The 19,236-nt window shown below is 37.6% G+C and overlaps 1 protein-coding gene across 3 annotated transcripts in view; it reads right to left on the bottom strand.

The window, feature by feature from the left end:
* Positions 1-19,236, bottom strand: part of MTM1 (myotubularin 1) — a 39,041-nt gene that overhangs the window by 4,849 nt on the left and 14,956 nt on the right. For all 3 annotated transcript variants that reach the window (XM_082061803.1, XM_082061804.1, XM_082061805.1), the window contains 9 exons: positions 18,315-18,425; positions 17,302-17,403; positions 10,760-10,843; positions 9,369-9,518; positions 7,359-7,547; positions 3,141-3,326; positions 1,905-2,111; positions 1,057-1,149; positions 130-243 (listed from right to left, as the gene is read on the bottom strand). In XM_082061803.1, the coding sequence (XP_081917929.1) occupies positions 130-243; positions 1,057-1,149; positions 1,905-2,111; positions 3,141-3,326; positions 7,359-7,547; positions 9,369-9,518; positions 10,760-10,843; positions 17,302-17,403; positions 18,315-18,425 (1,236 nt within the window). The remainder of the gene's footprint in view (positions 1-129; positions 244-1,056; positions 1,150-1,904; positions 2,112-3,140; positions 3,327-7,358; positions 7,548-9,368; positions 9,519-10,759; positions 10,844-17,301; positions 17,404-18,314; positions 18,426-19,236) is intronic.

The raw sequence follows: 19,236 nt of genomic DNA, 5'->3' as shown, positions 1-19,236 counted from the left end.
ATGAGAATAAAGTCAGTTCAAAACCACTGTCATACAAGGAATATAAACAAATACAATACAACCATAACTTCCTGTAATAATCTATAGTCAAGACAGCAATACAATCAACCCACCAGTGATTTGACTAACCTCTTTTTCTCTAAGAAACTCACTGTTGTACAAGAATGTACCAAACCGGCAGCTGTACAAGTGATCCAGGATTGTGATCAAGAACTGCTCATTGAATTCAAAGGCCGTAGGAAACTAACAACAGAAAAGACAAATTTGTTCTTTACATCATAAAAGCAGGGAGGGACAAACATACCCTGGTTAAGAGTCTAAAGGCAGCATTTAGAAGCCTGAATACACCTACAAATTATTTTTAAGTTAATACTTTCATATACTTTACAGCAGAGTAAGTGTTCAGATGATGAGATGCTCAGCTTTCTCAAACTAGTCACTGAACTCTTCTCAAACTGTTCTAACTGCCTTTAGTTTATAAAGACAAGACACAGAATGGTTACAGTTACATTTTTGCTAGCAAGACAGAATTAAGTATCTGTCATGTACTTTTTATAGTGCAGCACCACACAGAAAAATAAGGGTTTAGCCCCTAATCCTTGGCCCTAAACAGACTAAGTTTGCTGCTTTGTTTCATACTTACTGAAAATACAGCATTTACACATCACAGCACTCAACAGTTCCCAAGCTTCCTCTTTTTCAGGCTTTGACAAAAATCAACGGACAGCTTCACAAAAATGGTGAAATGACCCTATTAAGATGGATGCAATTGTGCAAATGCATTCTGCTGGGTCACCTCTCTCACTCTGTTTCTGAGAAGCTCATACCCGAGACACACTTGCCCTGCATGCTCAGCCAACATCACATCGAACAACATAACTCCAGCTTGTGCAGCACTTTCAGAAACAGGGCAGATAGATGGTATGGTTTAAATAAATACAGTGTCAGAGCAGAAGTGGAAGCTGTCCTCTTCAAAGACTTTTTATTTTTTAAATCTAGTTTTTTTAATTCAGAATCACTTTACAACATTAGCTTCAGAAGAATGATATATCATACCTGTTTAGACATCTGCCACACACAGTCAATAAACTGGAGAAAGATGGGCGATCTGTCTGCATCAGCATGATTTTTATCACCGTGGCCTATTCTCTGAAATGAAGCAATACAGCCTCCTGTTAACCAAAACTGTCTCTTTTATGGCCAATAGACATTGTTTCTTATTTTGCACTAGAATACTAATGCTTCTGTAATAGAGCAACCTGTCCTTATGATTTAAAAATTAGCGATTAGCTGTCAAATTTAAGAGATGTTCCACTAAGACTCTGAAAACTTTCCTAACACGAACACCCTTGACTTTGCATTATACACAGCAGTATATTAAGGACTTGTGATAGACAATTTCTGTCTAATCTTCTAAGCACCTAAAAGACAACTGAACAGAACTAGAGCCAGTATTACCAGTGACAGCCTCTCGAGAGATGTCATGACAAGTTTAGAACATGTGGGAAGCCACTTAGACATTGGCTGGACTCATTCATCTGCCTCTCATGACATTCAAAATAGTCCAAAGAGAGCCTGGGGGAGGAGCCTCATGTCCCAGTCTTACTTGGTCTTCTTCTGAAAAGTTTGGGAAGACATAATTTTTCTGCCTTCTCACTTTCTTTGCTCAATAACAACAGTAACCCTAGTAACTATGTGTTTTTGAAAGGGTGTAAAGGACAAAATGAGTTCTCAGAGAAAGAACGACAAAACACATATTAACCAAACAGGTCTGAAAACAAAAGCTCTAATCAGATTTACCTGGAAATGTTTAAAAATCAGAATTCCAAAATAATCCTCAAACCCTGGAAGCTTTTTAGAATGTTAAGCCTGCACGGCCCTTGTGATTATCTTCTAATTCTTACCGATGCAAATTTGTGGCCAAAGCTTATCCATTCTTTTTGCACCAGAACTTCAAAGCCTTCAACAGTTCTGTAGTAGCTGTCGAGCATCAGCATGGCCAGCGACGTCAGCTGCGCCGTGCGGTCCCAGCCGTCGCTGCAGTGAACCACCACGGAGCTCCTTCCCGACGACACCTTGTCTGCCACCTGAATAGCTCCTGTCAAGACAAGCTAGCAACGAGGAACAGACACCAAACACAGAAGATTAGTCTTATCATTCTAACAAAAAGAAATTGACTTCCTTGTATCTACACAGTATCTGAATTGACACTGTTCCCATTAAAAGACCTGAAAAGCATGGTGTGGTTAATTGGAAAAGAATTTTCTAGGAGATCAAATAAATTTCTTGTATAAAAATAGAGAAACAGATTGGTTCCCTAATCCCTTAGTAAGATCTAATTCATCTCACAGCAAATTCTTAAAAAACGGGGTAGAGAACAGTAACCTGGATAAATCGAAGAATGTAAGCTTCTTTTGTAAAGAAAGAGAGGATTTACCACAGGATATACTCTCTAAAAATTCTGTATTTCATTTGGCTCCTTTCTTTGAACTAAACTGCTGAAATATCTCAGTTGTTGAAAAAAGGAACTTGTATCGTTCTAATATGCTTATTTTGCAAATATTAACTTCAAATGAAAATTTATTAAGCAGAATCTCATTATATAATACTCTAAATACTTTGCACAGCTGTACTTGAGGCAAAAGGTTCAAAGGTCAACTAGTAAGAACACTAGTGAATTTCTATTTTAAATGTTTTATTTGTGCTGCAAGATGAAAAGTACAAAATTTACAAATAAAATTTACAAAACCATCATTCACAATACAGTCACATACATACTGACAAGTTATTACCAATCCTTCACAAGGACAGTTATCTGTAGTTCTGTATTGCTAGGAACCAAAATAAACCAGTTCTCACACATGTAAAGAAAATCAGACTAACAATACATTCCTCTATTAAAGACTGACATTTGAATCTAGGCAGACAATAAATGCTGAATTTCACTTACTGTTGCTTAATAATGGTATCTCATAACAGACTAAGTCTAGCTGGCAGAAAACCAACACTCGATGATGGTGGTTTTGTAGTCCAGGTAGTTCCATGTGTTCCCTATCAGGACTATCTCAAAGTCTACCAAAGAAAGCAAGTCTGATACAACAGATTTGGACAAATGTTTTTTTCAAAGAGCAAAAGGTTACCTTTATATGTTCTAACCAATGGGTTGATTCCAGACTTGACAACCAGTGTGATTCTTCTACGTTAGGATAAACTATGTCCTTCAACTTCTTCAAAGATTCCCGCATGACATGAATATTATGGATGTCCAAGAAGAAAAGTTCTGCATTGGGATACGCATCTTCACTTTCATATCCTCCCCCTGTTGCCTACAAACAAGAGATCTAAAATTAACTTTAGTCATATACACATTGTTGCAGTACATTTTCAGCAGAGCAAGGAGGGACTGAATTTCGTTTATACTTTATTTTGTAGCTGGGCAATGTATAATTTCAGATGCTTGTTTCAAACACCAGTCTCAGATACAGGCTTTGGAGGGGAAAATGCTGGAGGGGAATACTCGGGGGCTTTCCTTTGTCCAAAAGGACAAAGTGTGTTAAGTAGGTAGCTCGTGGCCAGAAAGACATTCAAGTTGCTCCAGCTAGCCTAGTTCCTTTCAAAGCTTCAAGGGGGCAACCCTAAAAGGGAAAATTACTCATTTTAGATGAACACTAAAAGGTTGTTTGTACTGTTGGGCCTGGAGACCTTCAAATAGGATTGAACTAGCCGGTAAGGAACAGCACCACGTCAGTCAGGACTCAAGACTGCTTTGAGACTAAAAAGACGTGTACCTTTCTCATTACTTTTGAGATTCATGGTGAAACAGCTTTTCCTTGACCAACTGACATTACAATGTCAATATTTTTTCTTCATTTATGTTCATTCTTCCCACCAAGAATTAAACAAACTCATGATTTTGAATACAAAAGAAATCAACTTACTTCCCAGACAAATTAGTAAGGTTAAATTCAAATGTAAAGTACATCATATGTAAGAATAATTACTCATAACATCCTAGATCACCGCTTCCAGGGAATAAAATTGGTCATCTCATCGTTTCGGTACTGATTAGAAAGAAATTCAGTCAAAAGGATTTGCCTGTTTCTTTATACCACTGATTCCAAAGAGAGCCAATCTCAGGTTTATCGGTGCAAACTGGCTACCAAAAAAAAAAAATTGCCTGTGTTTAAATTGCCTGTTTTTTTACTACTAAAATTGAACTGCTATTGAAGTAGATAAAAATTACAAAATGTTTGGCCAAGTAAAATTAAATGTAAGAGTACGATTAAGAACTAGCTATGTTTCGTTTAAGAATTAAGTTCAAGAATCTTAGATTCTGTCTCTAAGTAGTAAACTAGCGATAATATTAGAGAAGTTACTTTAAAGTGACTTTTCTAACACTAAATTTTATTGCTGAAGGCTAAACGTATTTAGATCATTAAGAAATTACAGAGCCACATAAGTAGAAAGTCTATGCTACTGCTGCTCTCTCAAAACATTTAATCCCCACCACAGCAGAGGATGTGCCTGGTCACAAAAGGAAGCAGAAAAACCACACATATTTTAGGACACAGTACCACTGATGAGGTTTCCCAAAGACAGCTGCAAAATCACAGCATTTCCTGCAGACAGCAAAAACATGCCATGCCATGAACTGCGATAAATAAATCATAGAATGTCCCAAGTTGGAAGGGATGCCTCTATAGGCCATTACAGCCACCACCTACATTTCAGACTCCAACCTGAAGTACAGGGCAGCCTTTCCCCACTAGTACCACCTACATGTCTGTACAGCAGCACAGCTTCCCTATTCTATGCTCTGTCTCCTTCCTCGGATGTGAGGGTATTCTTAGAGCTGCCAGGCTCTGAAACGGAAAGAAATAACAACTGTGTTTTTTTTCTTTCCTTTGAGCGTTACAAAGTCTTGGTGAGGAATGATTGTAATTTTAGCATCAGGCTGCTGCAACTCCTACTGACTGTGTGGTCTTGATCTACGTACAAAGAACACAGGAATGCACGAATAGTGTAGCCCGAGATTTTGCTTATACTAATCTTCACAAGTTGTTCAAGAAAGTTTTTTTCAGTGCTGATCAACACTGGCCTGCACTCTGTACATCACTGTTCCTCAGACCCAGAAATGCACCCTACTGCTTTTACTGCTGTGATTGAGTATTTCATATTCAGACATAACAGCTGTTAATTAAAACATGTGTGAAATCACAGAATCACAGGATGTTAGCGATTGGAAGGGACCTCAAAAGATCATCCAGTCCAATCCCCCTGCTGGAACAGGAACACCCAGATGAGGTTACACAGGAAGGAGACTCCACAACCCCTCTGGGCAGCCTGTTCCAGTGTTCTGTCACCCTCACTGGTAAGAAGTTTTTTCTCATATTTAAGTGGAACCTCTTGTGTTCCAGTTTGTACCAACTGCCCCTTGTCTTCTAATTGGTTGTCACCGAGAAGAGTCTGGCTCCATCCTTGTGACACTTGCCCTTTACATATTTACAAACATTAATGAGGTCACCCCTCAGTCTCCTCTTGTCCAGCTCCAGAGCCCCAGCTCCCTCAGCCTTTCCTCACACGGGAGATGCTCCACTCCCTTCAGCATCTTTGTTGCCCTGCGCTGGACTCTCTCCAGCAGTTCCCTGTCCTTCTGGAACTGAGGGGCCAGAACTGGACACAATATTCCAGATGTGGTCTCACCAGGGCAGAGTAGAGGGGGAGGAGAACCTCTCGCAATCATTTTAAAAAGCTGAAAACTGTGCTTCATACTTCACACATAAAAATTCAGTGTTCAAAAGATAATGCAATTTATAGAATAAAATGCAAGCAATTGAGACAGACCCTCAAAATACAAACCATCAGACTAAAACCTAGCCAAATAGCCCCTAGGATAGTGTCTCTGAAAGAATGTGTGCTATACAAAATAATTTTTTAAAAAGCCTCATTTCTTGCTTAATAAATACTCTCTATTAGAGAGAAGAAGGCTGTAAAGGTATAGATGTGTGCATTTAAATTGCACAGAGCAAAACACTAACATTATTGTCCCTCTCAAACTCTGAAACAACTTAACAGTTGTTACACATAAACTTCCTAGAGACAAACAAGTTTTATCATTTTGTATTCCTTTCAGCACAAACATTGAAGAGGACTCATTCCAGTAAATTAGTGTTCATTTTTGTGCCAAAACACTCTTCAGAAGCTAGAATTCCTTCTCTGCCAGATAAGCACACTCATCGTTTCATTAAGATCTAAAACGCTCTTGAGCTCCTGTATCATGCTCTTTGCTGAGAATGTAAGTACTGAAGAGTACGTTCACTTCATCTGCGCTTTAAGTTCAGAGGCCAAAGGGCTATTCCAGACACTGAGAGACTCAGGTTGGTACATACTAGTTTGAAGAAAGCATTAAACTTGTGTCCTTCACTGCTTCTCCTTAACCAGGGTTTTCATACAAACATGGAGCACACCCACGTCTGCCGTGCTCAGTGCCACGTACCACAGTGACACACTGGGACTGGCACTGTCCAAGCACACCTGAAAAATCTGATTGTTACCAGAGTTGAGGGGGTGGCAGAGGGGAAATCAAGGCACAGGAACACCTTTTCTTCTTGGAAGGCTGGACCAGATGATCTTTTGAGATCCCTTTCAACCCGGACTGTTCTATGATCTGATTCCATTTAGGCTTTAATTGCAGATTAGCAAGGAAATGGTCAGTTTGTCAGATGGAAACACTACCTCAGTTACTGCACTTACCACCTACAGGCACCTAGGGAAGAACAGATATCTAGGTATCCAAGATCATACCCATACTGCTCTTCAGAGTGCAACCCCCCAAATTAACTTATTAATCACTTTCTCTTTATTTGCTGGATGCCTGGATAGGTCTGAAGTGGTTCACATAATGGTTAGGAAAAACCAAAGAATGCCTATCAGTGGACTTGGCTTTATGCACACAGCCTTTCCAGGACAGAACTTTCCCAGAGGATACAAAGCAGAGCTGTAGCTTGCACAGAAGTGGCACATCATTCTAACAGAGGACATGCTCCACAGCTCAGCCCACATCTACCTCCCAGTGGAGAGTGTAGTCATATCTGATTTCAGTCCCACTCTAAATTTGTGCTTGACTGATAACAGACAGGGTAGAACACGTCTGGAAATCCACATATGGTCCTAAAACCCTGCTTATGACCTACTTTAGGCACTCAAGTGCCTTCATGGCCTTAAGATTCAGTATTTGTTTATGTAAATTTATCTACTTTGATATTACTGCTGTTCTCAAAAACCTGCTCACAGAAAAATTCAAACTAAGTCTCCTCCCCCTCTCCCTTCATAAGTAAGACTATTAAACATCTGTTTACCTTGTTTGCAACCGCATTGACATTGGGCCTAGCATCATAGATGGTCAGTTTTGAGATTTGCCCGTTAGCCTCCCTGATGATATCAAGATATCTTTCATCATCTTTATTCCGCTTGCCACTCATTCCAACAAGGGGTTGACTGCAGCGCATAATAACAGCTTGAGTCTCTGGATGAATCCATGACAGAACCTAGTCACATGTCAAAAACACATTAGAAGAAACACATTATTAAAAATCGTAATTTAGATTTTAAAGTTACGTTCTTTAAAGTAGATTGTATGAAAATCAACACTTTTAATGTTATTTCTTCAAAATATAATTCCAAGACATCTCAACTGCTTCCACTTTAGTCTCATAAAATTTAGTAGTAATAATCTTTAAAAAGAGTTAATTCTCTTACATATTTAACTCTTACTGAAATTATACTTACCTATATAATACAATATATTTTAGTATCTTCCTACAAGTCTTAGGTTGCACAAATAATTCTGAAAAGCAAACTGGACACAAACATTGCAATTCCTGCTGAAACTAAGAAACAATTCAGAAGAATGAATTCATTGTAGAAACAGTGACTAAGATGCTCCAATTCTACAAGAACAACTTTTTCCTTTTTTCGGATAAGGAAGGGAAATTGTACCGTTCTGCAGTACCCTGAATGCTTCCCATTCTCTTTAAAGTACATTTTGTTCCTCAGCCCTCTTTACAAAGAAGCGGCACTGGAGCAGAGTGCACGCTGCCTTTGTTCCTCTTCTGAGCCAGAGGGGACTTGTCACAAACAAGAGATACAGAGCTGCCCAGGGAACAGAGTGCAGTGCAAGAGATTAAAGATAAGCATCCTGAGAAGGAGGTAAAAACTCCACCTTCATCATTGAAAAATATTAAGAAACAGTATTCTCACCCAGTCTGAAAGTTGTGGGTTACAGAGCAAAACAACACCAAAGTTTAAAAAAATAATCCTCAGGAAGCATTCACTCCTGAAACATAACCCTTAGTTATGTATCTAGAAACAAGACCTGTCAGTGCGTGGGGGGGTAAGTATGATTAGTTATTTCCTGACAAGAACAAAATTACTATTAACAAGGAAATGACTGCACAGGCATACAAAAGCCCTGTCATGAATTTTGATATGACAGAGAAGATACTGCTGGGTTATAAGATTTATATGCACATGATATATTTAACATATATATCATACACATTACATATTATACATATACATGTGTGTATATAGACTACATCTATAATTATAGGCCTAGCCTGTCAGTAAATACTTTATCTAATAAATATTTATCATATTGATTTTCACATCTGTTTGAAATTAACCGAGATTCAAGGCAGCTTTCTGATACTGAGAATCTAGCACATCTTCCAAGTTTACCAAATTGAAATATTAGTTAAAACAGATTGTATTGTGATATAAATTAATATTTTCTATAGTGCTGTAAAGAGCTGATACGTAACAATTCTCTTACCTCAAAGAATTTTAGTTACAGAAATATACCCCAAAGTCAAAGCGATTTATCTTAAATTCTTCAGCCCAAATGAAAGGACTAAAAACCCCAAGTATTCATTACAGAGACTATGCATAAGGTCTTATTTTAGGACTGACCATTGGAACTATGCTTAAATGCCATGCAGTTTGCATACAGGAGGATAAAATTTGTGATCACTTTTTATGTGCATCCAACAATAGTCAACGAACTAGTACAGATGGCAGGCTAAGGCTCATACATCGTTAAGAAAAGGGAATCTGCAATGCTGGCAGTTGTTACCAGAAAAGTCAAGTTAAAACCAACAAAGTTGGAACGGGTGATGGTTGTGGGGGGAAAACGGAAACGTGGCTTGGCCAAGACACTAGTTCCAAGCAGCAATAGCCCCCAGCCAATCAAAACTGTTTTGCTATAACCATTTCCAGAAAAAGCAACCTCTGTGTTCAGCAAAAAGTTGTTTGTATGCATACTTAAAACTAGCTACACAATATGGTAACTTTCATCACATAATACTCACCGGGATTCTATTTCGGGACCTAAAGGCAGCAACTTTCTTGAGATCGTCGTCTGTTGCATTATACGGCACTACTAAGAGCGATGGATATGTGTCACACAGTCCATAATGTTCATTAATAAAAGTTACTCGCCACCGTTCATTAGGCAGTCCCTAAAATGTAACACAAATTTTTTCAGTCTGTTTTCGGCTGTACAAATAATTCTGCTATTGAATTTTACATGATATTATGGCCACATGGTGGCAACAACCTACCAATTTAATCTAACTACAGTACTGTTTCAAAACAATAGAAGAAAAAAAGATTACAAGGCCATATAAAACAGCTCGTTGCTGATGTATTCACAGCCTCAAACAAGTGCATAGCTATCTCATATATTCTTACACACACAATTCTATTTTTACAATGAGTTTCAAAGGAATGATTGAAAGTAGTATATGCATTGCTTTAACTGTGGGATTGAGGAAAGAAAATTGCCTTCTCTCCTCCCTCAAAGCTCTGCCTTTCCATTTTGCCTGCTGAAAAGAGACTATGGTGCTGAGAAGATGGGGGGTGAGAGGGGAAGCTCATCCCAACCTTTCTTCTCCATAGCCAGTACTACCTTCAGGTTAAAAATAAGATTCAAAGTAGCTTTCTTATTGAGAAACAACAACTTTTAGTTGTAGTCTGCTTAGTAAGGCATTTCATAAATAGCAGCAGGAAACTAAGAAAGACTGATAAGCCCTCTGCACATGCACAGCGAGGTTTGTGTAGGTGTTTCTATTTCACCTTTTTTGGGTCTTAGGCCTCTAAACCTTTAACCGAAAAACTACAGAGGAGAAAAATAAAATCCAAGGAAGTCCCTATTGTTTGCCTTTTTTTTTTTTTTTTAAAAGACATATTTAAAGCAAAAATAAATTGTCTAAAACACATTTTAAAATTAAATATAACATCCTCTTTCATTGACATTTGTCCAAAATCACTTAAGACCAAGGCAGAATATTGACAAACATATAAGTATCTTCTACAAAGCAGCATTGTTTCTAGAGTGTTTTGTTTTGTTTTCCCCTTCACTCAGGAAAAAGCAGACTAAATCAAATCTATATTTAGGGTGCTGTAGTTACATATTTGGCACACTGTCCCCACCCCTTGCTCACTTAAGAGCCGCACATTGCGAGAGGCATCAATAACTTCCTTCAAAGAGCAAAGGCTGCCTTCCTGTGGCATTCTAATTTTTTTTTTTTAAGATTCCAGTGGTTTTTTTCTGTACTTTTTTCCCAAGTTCTGTTTGCATCTTCTCCCATTCTCAGCTCCATCCACAAATGAGCTGGTAAGAGAAATGCACAAACAATAGTTCTTCCATGTAAGTTGTCAGATATGAAAGCACCAGGCAACCGCAACTTCAATAACTCACTTGTCTCCTGTATTCCGACATGGGATTGTACACCATCCAGCCATTTTCAGAAAACTTTTCTTCATTTGCAAACGCAAAAAAAAGCTGTAGGATGTAAAAGCAGCTTATTATACTGAACTCTGACTGAAAGTGGTAAGTATGAGGGCTCATCATCAGTTACACTCTAATGCCCACCACAAAATAGGACTGACTTTTCCATGCCAGCCCATTCTTTCCATTTAAATTTCATATTTACAAGACTGCAAAGCAAATAGCAAGAAGTATCAAACAATACAGATCTGCTAATGAAATAATGAAAATGTGAAAATACTTTAAAAAGTACCAAAATAATAAAAATTACAAAGCTTAAACTGTTGGATTTTTTTTTTTTAAACTGTCAGGAGATTGAAATGTTTTAAAATAGTTTATATCAGTTTATTTCCCATATTTCACACCCTCACCAAATAAACTACTGTCTTCTTTCCAAAATGTCTTTCATGGGTACAGCTGTGATTACTACATAAAATATTACATGCTAAAAACTGGAAGTGTAGAAAGACTTTAATTGCTATTAATTGCCATTAGGAAGCAGCCTTCTTTCTGCAACCCCTCCTTGACTGATCCTTACTAACAGAAACCCAGTTTACTGTACAACTCCATCAAAATTTAAAAGTTACCACTGAAAATGAAACAAAATGTTAGTCAGTTACACTGTCTACTTTTCTCTTGCTTTGTTGCTCACTCTCAAGACACATTAATACAACATTCTCACCCAGGATCCTGACAACTTCCTCGTACCTTTTAGCTTGTTTTTCCTTCTCCTTTCAACCAACGCCAAGAGGGCTGTATTACCTAACTGAATCCTTTTTTCCTTGCTTTGTTTTTACAGTTTAGAATGAAAGCAAAAGTAAAGTTTATTTTAAGGATCTCCTTCGTTGAGAAAATTTATTTTGGTGGCTTACAAATTCTTCAGATGCCAACTAGAGCATGAAACTAAATTGTTTAAAACAAAAAAAGGCAGGAGAATGTGTCGTCCCAAGTGAGCTGAGCAACAGCAGCGGCCAGAGCAGAAAGCACTTGAGAGCCCATCATTGCTCATTTGTAACAAAGCTGAAAGTCTCACAGCTATTCAAAGAAGAACTTGAATGCTAAACTGAACATCCCAAATCTACATCATTTTCACAGGTGTAGACCTGAACTAAGCAGAAATGCAGAAAACCTCGCAAGCAAGAAAAAAAAGAATGTGGTTCAAAGGTGCCGTGGTTACGTGTACAGAGGTGAGGTGATGTGGAGGCTGCTCGAGATCTTAGGAGGGCAGATCCGAATCACTCAAGGCAATTCTGTTTAGCCTGATGTCACAATAGTTTAAACAGCAAACATCTCTAATCAAAACACAAAACTGAAACCCTCCAAAAGGAGGAGTTTTTTCCTCACGTATTTCAAATCAACAAGTATTTTAAAAGGACGCTACTGCTTCCACAAGCTACTTTATCCCACTAATTTTAGAAACTGAAATTTAAAATTAAATCAGTGTTTTAAAGCAAGTACTAAAAACTATTTTTCTTCTGCAAAGTTGAGTAAATTATAACAAAAGTTTATATAAACACACTTTTATGAGGACATTGTGTACAGACTGTGCAGCTAATCTGGTTACCACCGAAAGTCTTGCTCATTGTACAGAAGAGATTAAAGATCTGAATCCCCCTCCCCATCACCCTCAAAGGCCTTTCACTTGAGATCAGAAATACCAAGTCTTGAACTATTTTGTGAAGGTGGCCTGAACTTTAGCCCGGGTTAAGTGCTAGAGTCTGAAATACAGCAATACCCCCACCATACCTTAGGCCCCTCTCTCACAACAAAATATACAAAGCAATATATACAGCAGTTTCAAAGAGTAAAAATGCTTCCTTTTCCACTCCGACAATTGTAGCACAGTTCCATTCAACAATATACAGTTTAAAGTAATTTCTCAATTTAAGATTTTTGTACATTCACCTCCACTTAAGCAGCTCAGATGAAAGTAAAATTTGTATCCCCCCACAATTTCAAGCACAACACAGCAGAAGAGTCAGAGTAGGAGAATGTGCATTTAAAACACTCTGCATCCATTTAAACTCATTTCATACAGCTCTTTTTAATTTCAAACTACAGTTTAACTTCAGTGTAACAAGCAACCCCCATTTAGAATCATATTAATACTAAGAATCACATACCTAAGCAAACATAAGAGATATGTTTGGATACAATTGTATTTTCTTGCTTGTGTCAGTACAAGCCATATTTAGCACACATTCGTACATTACTTTTGTTTATTAGAAATAAAATGTGATAATGAGCAATGTGAAGTAATTTCTATTAAATAATATTTTTTGTCAAACTGGAACTTGGATTGTTCTGATGCTCCTAATTGACAAACCCTATTACAGTGAACAAATCAATGCAATAAATATGTATGTAGACTCCAGAAGGGTTTGTTATAATTTAGGCAAGTTTCACATCTGCTCTAAGGACCCACATATTTCCACTTTCATCCTAAATAACCCAGCTTAATTCTGTTTACTTCCTTGCAGGTGCTAACTGACAATTTCAACACACAGAGTCTCTTTTTCAGTCCTCCTACAGGTTAAGTGCTTGCCTTCAACATTCAATTTATCATTACCATTTTGTCCACAAAAAGGTGATACACTGGTTGCTCACAACACAATGTAGTTCTGCAAGACAGAGGAGAGAGCAGCTGCAATCTGACAATACCGTTTGGCAAGCAGTCTGTTTACAAACAGTTATATATTTACTCTATTTACGGAATCATAGTACAAAAGTACATGTTCTACTTGTACACAAGTATATAACATGTATACTAATCACTAAGTATTCAGCCAATCTTCATGCATTACAAAAGAAGAAAGTAGCAAAACTAAAACAAGAAAGTGTTAAACATATGCAAAGAAAGTCAGTTGTTTCTCTATTTCTAACTTCCTGGTTTATGCTTTTCATACATCGTAAATCACTAAGCTTTTACTCAGTGAAAAGGCTGGCAGTTTCTCAGTGTGTTCAAAAATAAAGATGTCATTATCCTCGCCTTTAATATGCCATTACTACAGAGCCAGTTATGTCTTTCCCATTCATCTAAAACCTAATATCAGTCATTGTAGTATTAACACAATTTACTTCTGATAAGTTGCAAATATGGTAACCTTATGCCATTATTGCACTGAGACTGATGTTAAGTCATTCAATAAAAATGCCTCAAGTCAAGATATTTTTGCAAAATCAAGTGTGCCATGAGACCAGCACCTACGCCAGACCTCACTGCCATCTAAAATAATCTTTGTAGATACAATAGCATAATCCGAGTCTCATATTTTAAATTCCCACCAGAATAAGCAGCTACATCAGCAGTGGAGGAGATCAAAGTCAGACAGTATGACTACCAGTGTCTCTCATCAAAACTGGTGTTCCAACAGAGCTATCATGGTTAGAAATAAATGTGTATCATGCAGGTGTTATGTGGGCAAATAATCTTATTAAAATTATGTGAAATGATGTGTAGTTTCAAGATAAGAGCAGGAAGCGAAGCAGTGTCCAAGAACGGTATAGCGTGAAGGAAATGGCAACATGGCATCTCTAAAAGTTCTTGTTTAGGATCAGCTCTAAGGACATGGTTCCACTACAGATAAAAATCTGACATGAAATATAAAAACACAGATAAAAATCAGGACAGTAAAAGTTTAGACCTTTATTGTCCTGAGGAAGCCTTCTTTCCACTGCAGAGCTGCACAAGCATCAGCGCTGCTGAACCAGCTGAAGATCAGGGACGCGGTTCCACAAGGTGGTCTGAGCAAAATTACCAGTCTAACACTGCTAAAAATAGGATATCCCTCCCTTCTTTCTCCTGCGTGCTCGCTGTTTCACTCACATGCCCTCTCTTTCACTAGTTCTGGTGCACACTGATTTCAAACCAGGTCTTCTCAAATTGTTAGAAGTGCCACAAGACTAACTCAGAAAACAGAATATTTTGTGCTAGATAAGTGAGGTACTTTGTCTTACGTGGTGATTATATCACTGTATGTTTGGAATAAGAGGAATAATCAGCCACATAGCTGGAAGGTAGAGAGGAAGAGACCAGAGAAAAGCAAGCATTCAGCATTTGAGTAGCAGAGGGCTGACATCTTCACTCAGTTGTCACGTGAAGCCACAGCACATTAGTTATGAAAGATCTCCCTGATGGAGCTGGCTGCATGACCAGAGCATTAGCGTGTGTTCCAAGCAGCAGGCAGGCGTGCACAGCCTGGGCACACTGTGATATTCAGACAGTGAAACCTTGTTCTAAACCAGCCACGGAAAGCGGCAGTCCCATCATTCCTCCTCAAGCACATCTGCCCATAGACACCCCAAGTCCATCCTCACACTGGGCTAACAAGACTGAGGAAATGAGTCAGGGTAAAGCTTTTGTTTTTCCTCTGTGCTTAGCTAAAGTCCCTTTCAGTTCCCCATCTGGTTCATCATCAGCCTCAAACTCATGCAGGGAAAACCAAGGCAGGAATGAAGAACCAGGCAGAAACACCCACCTTTGGCAGGATCCATTTAAACTGCTTGCTGAAATACGGTGAAAGCACACCAAAAATACCACACGCTTGCTGAGGTCATTTTAAAGTTAAGGGCTCATCCACATTGTGACATGAGAAAATAAGGACAGGTGTAACTTCCTGATGTAACAAGCTCAATATGTTTCACTCAAAAGTAACCACAATGTCTAATGGTTACACTCTGCACCAGACACAGCTAAGAGACAGAAAGGATGGCCATTATCCATATTGTCACTATCTTGCCAAGTTTTGTGCTTTACTGAATCTGAAGGCAAAATTATCTCTGCCTTGGCCGAGCCTTTTGGTATTGAGTGTAACTTTTACTGGCAAGTTACATTCAAAATAGGTCAGGTCATGTAATGATGAGCTTTACTGGGTTCAACGGGTGCAACAAATAGAGCAGGAAGTGCATGACTCCACACATCACTCACTGCCATCACTAGACAGGAACACCAGGTCTTTTTGGATGGCAAAATGTAATACAAGTCCACATCCCATCATCGTGTCATTCCAAGCCCTGTAGTAGGATTGGACACCACAAAAACAAACAAACAAAAATCTCACAAGGGACTCTCCTAAGTCAGTTACAGCTTAATTTGTCAACATTTACTACATGCAAATCTACACAGGTCCTCAATGTAAGGAAAAAAAAAAATCATCATGAAGATGATTAAATACTGGAGGAGATTGTCCAGAGACACAATAGAATCTACCTTGCAGGAAATATTCAAAACTAGGCTTGACCATGCCCTGGATAACTTAAAGGCCAACTTGCAACAGAACCCTGGACCAGATGATATCCAGAAGACGCTTTTGACCTGAAGTTCTTTATAATTCAATATTTCTATATAGAGTTTTTTCTCTCTTTTCCACCATCCTTTCAAAATCCCATCTGAAGCCCATATTTACTGTTATGCTTTCAATCATTCTCTATCGTAAGGTGCATAAAATGCCAGCAGTAGAGTTAGAGATACAAAGAAAACTTGTAGAAGAAAATGTAAAACTCCTCACACTCACCCAAATGTAGAAATCTCAGTTTCATTTCTTAAGACCTATTCATCAACACCACACAATATTCTAAGCAAAAGCATTTATTTTTTCTTATGCTTTCATTCCACCACTGTTTGCATACAGAATGCAAAATTTCTGCAAAAAAGTTTTAAAGAATTCAGTGTTTACAGAGTGTAGCCCATTGATTGACACTTATCAGAGAAGGAAATAAGATTCTTGCTGCAGCCTCTTATACTCAACAATTGGCTGAATAAAGTTCTTAAAAATTCACAGCAGAACCCTCCAGCAACTTGTGATACAATTAGTCTAAATGAAAACACCCCGACAAAACATAAATTGAATTTTACAAAAGACAAAATAAAGCATTTACTGAAGATATGTCAAAATGATCACAGTACACAGATTTTGGCAAAGAAACAGAAGATAATGTTAGTTAACATCATTGTCACTCAACTCCTTCCATAAGATGTTTTTTTTAACTTGAAATAAATGTGTGTAAATTAATTACTGTACTAGATGTTATATTTTTTATCAGTTTCATCAATAAAACAAGTGTTGTCTTCTTTTCCCAAAGTAAAACTCTTGGTGATTCATATTATCATTGCCTTGGAGACTGCCCAATAGTTTAACATTTTCAAGAAATCAAGTAAGGAACATACTGCTGTATTTCCTAATTAGGGAAGATAACTTGCAGTCTCTAAACAATGAAATCTGTATGGATCAGAGGTGCTCAGTAGTTTACCTGAGTATAGCATATAGCGTTCACAATTTTACAGATACGTAGATATAGGTGTTGAAAAAGTACAAAATAAAAACATTAATTCTCTTTAGTTAATGCTGACACCAGATTCTGTGGTTATTCTTTTCAAAAAGCCGTGGAAGCCCATTACTAGGTCCAACAGTTGAAGCTAATTGGCAAGAATTCTGCACTAAAGATGACTCAATAGTATACATTGTGTAACTTACCAAGTTATGTGACTGGGGAAAAGCATATTTCGTGAGGACTTCAAATATATCTCTTCTACTGTGCCCTTCTTGTTTTAATGCAAACCGTAAATTTCTCATATCCTAAAACAAAGGCATTATCTTTTAAGAGAACCAAAGTTGTAAGATACTTTTATCTGATGTACAAATGCTATATTATCCACTAAACATGATTTAGAATCTGCTTGCAACATACCTCGAACCATTCTGAATGTTCAGTTTTATTTTTTATCCCATAAAATAGAACAGAGAATAAGAATTCTACAAATAAAGCAGTATCACATTCTGTGTGGCACGAACACTGCTTTGGCATTAAGCCATCAAAAATGACTGCATCCGATTCACTAAAGTCTCATGGGCTGCTATTGAATCTTTGCAGGAAGGCAGTTAATCTGTGTTTTCAAAATGAAAATTTGCCAGTCATCTGTCTAGACTACATTGTCCCCAGCTATCACCAACCTCAACAATAAGTAAACTGTGCATTAACTACTAAGAATACTTCATTAATGAGTCAAATAAAGGATCCTGAATTATCCACTGGGAACTCCCCCTATGACCATATTTTTTTCATGGCAACATAATTTTTTTGAGAGACTAAGGAAACAGGGATAGCTGTTGCATAAGCTTTTCACTGCCTCTACAGCTTATGAAACCCCGTTTGAGATGTTCTTCAAAGAGTTTATAATCCTAAACAGATTACTTTTAGAACAAATGATATAATGAAGCAAAGCAGGAATAATGCCCTAAAACAGGACTACTGTGCAAGACCTCCTGTCAATTAGTGATTCAGAAAGGAAGACCAATCCTTCTCCTCACATGCAGAGAGGACAGATAAATAGCCCTTTATACAAAAAGTGCTTCCTTGTCTAGTTCCGAAAACCTCTTTTTAAATTCCTCTCTGAGGAATATGTGCTTTTTCATTCCTATAAATAGGTAAGCACTGAGAAAAGGAACCTCTAGATTTCATTTCCTATTGAATTACTGGAAAGTCTTACTTTACAGGTTATATCTAATCCATAAGAGTTCTCTCCTCTGCTTGAAGCTCCTCCCATTTTTTCAATCCTTGAAATTACACCCAACGGAACATTCAATATCACAACTGGATCCTGCAAGGAAAGTTTCAGTAAGAAAAGGATTGATCCAAAAAGAAGACTCAAGCAAAACGTTCTTATGCATTCTAGATTATAGAGCAGACATGAAATACATACAGGAAGCAAAAGTGTGTTTCTGAGTTTGATTGAGTCTCCCCTCCCAACACATTATGAAGTCTCTACAGCCTTAAACAACATCCAATTTAACATGCAACAAAAATACCTCATGCCTAATACAGTATGCAGGGAAAAAAGGTGGCAACACCTTCAGCTACACACTTCTGATTGTTTCTGCTTGCTAAAACTGCTTTAGTGACATGAAAAATAAAGCAGAATAAAATGAAAAAGAGATTACTAGTAGAGTTAGTTGCAACCAGAAAAACCTCAGTTCAGCAGTCCTAAAACCTTATTTAAAAAATAATTATAAAACAGATAACAGGCACATTTCATGTTGCTGTTTATCAACCATACTACTACTCTCCCCACCCATGTGAAATTCTAGTGATCTAAGTATTTTTATTTTCCAACAGCAAGGGCAAACAAAAATCTTGCTTTACTGATAGTCATTTTAAGAACAATTGCACATCATTAGCTGCTGCCCTTGATCTATCACAGAGTAAGTGTAAAGAGAGCAACTATCAAAAAAATTTCAAGAGACATAAGATAAAAGCATCAGATCAGTGTGATTAAACTGCACATTTAACTGACAAAAATCACACTTCTACAAGACTTTTAAGTTAAAGAACTTACATTTTTATACAGATTTCTCATAGCACAAAGGCAATTACTATTTAGTCATTACACAATTAAGATATGGCTCTTGCAA

The sequence above is a fragment of the Streptopelia decaocto genome, assembly GCF_964273445.1.
Source record: "Streptopelia decaocto genome assembly, chromosome: 10".
Taxonomy (NCBI): Eukaryota; Metazoa; Chordata; class Aves; order Columbiformes; family Columbidae; genus Streptopelia; species Streptopelia decaocto.
Note: the sequence above shows the minus strand (reverse complement) of the source record. Positions and strands in the feature narration are given on the sequence as shown.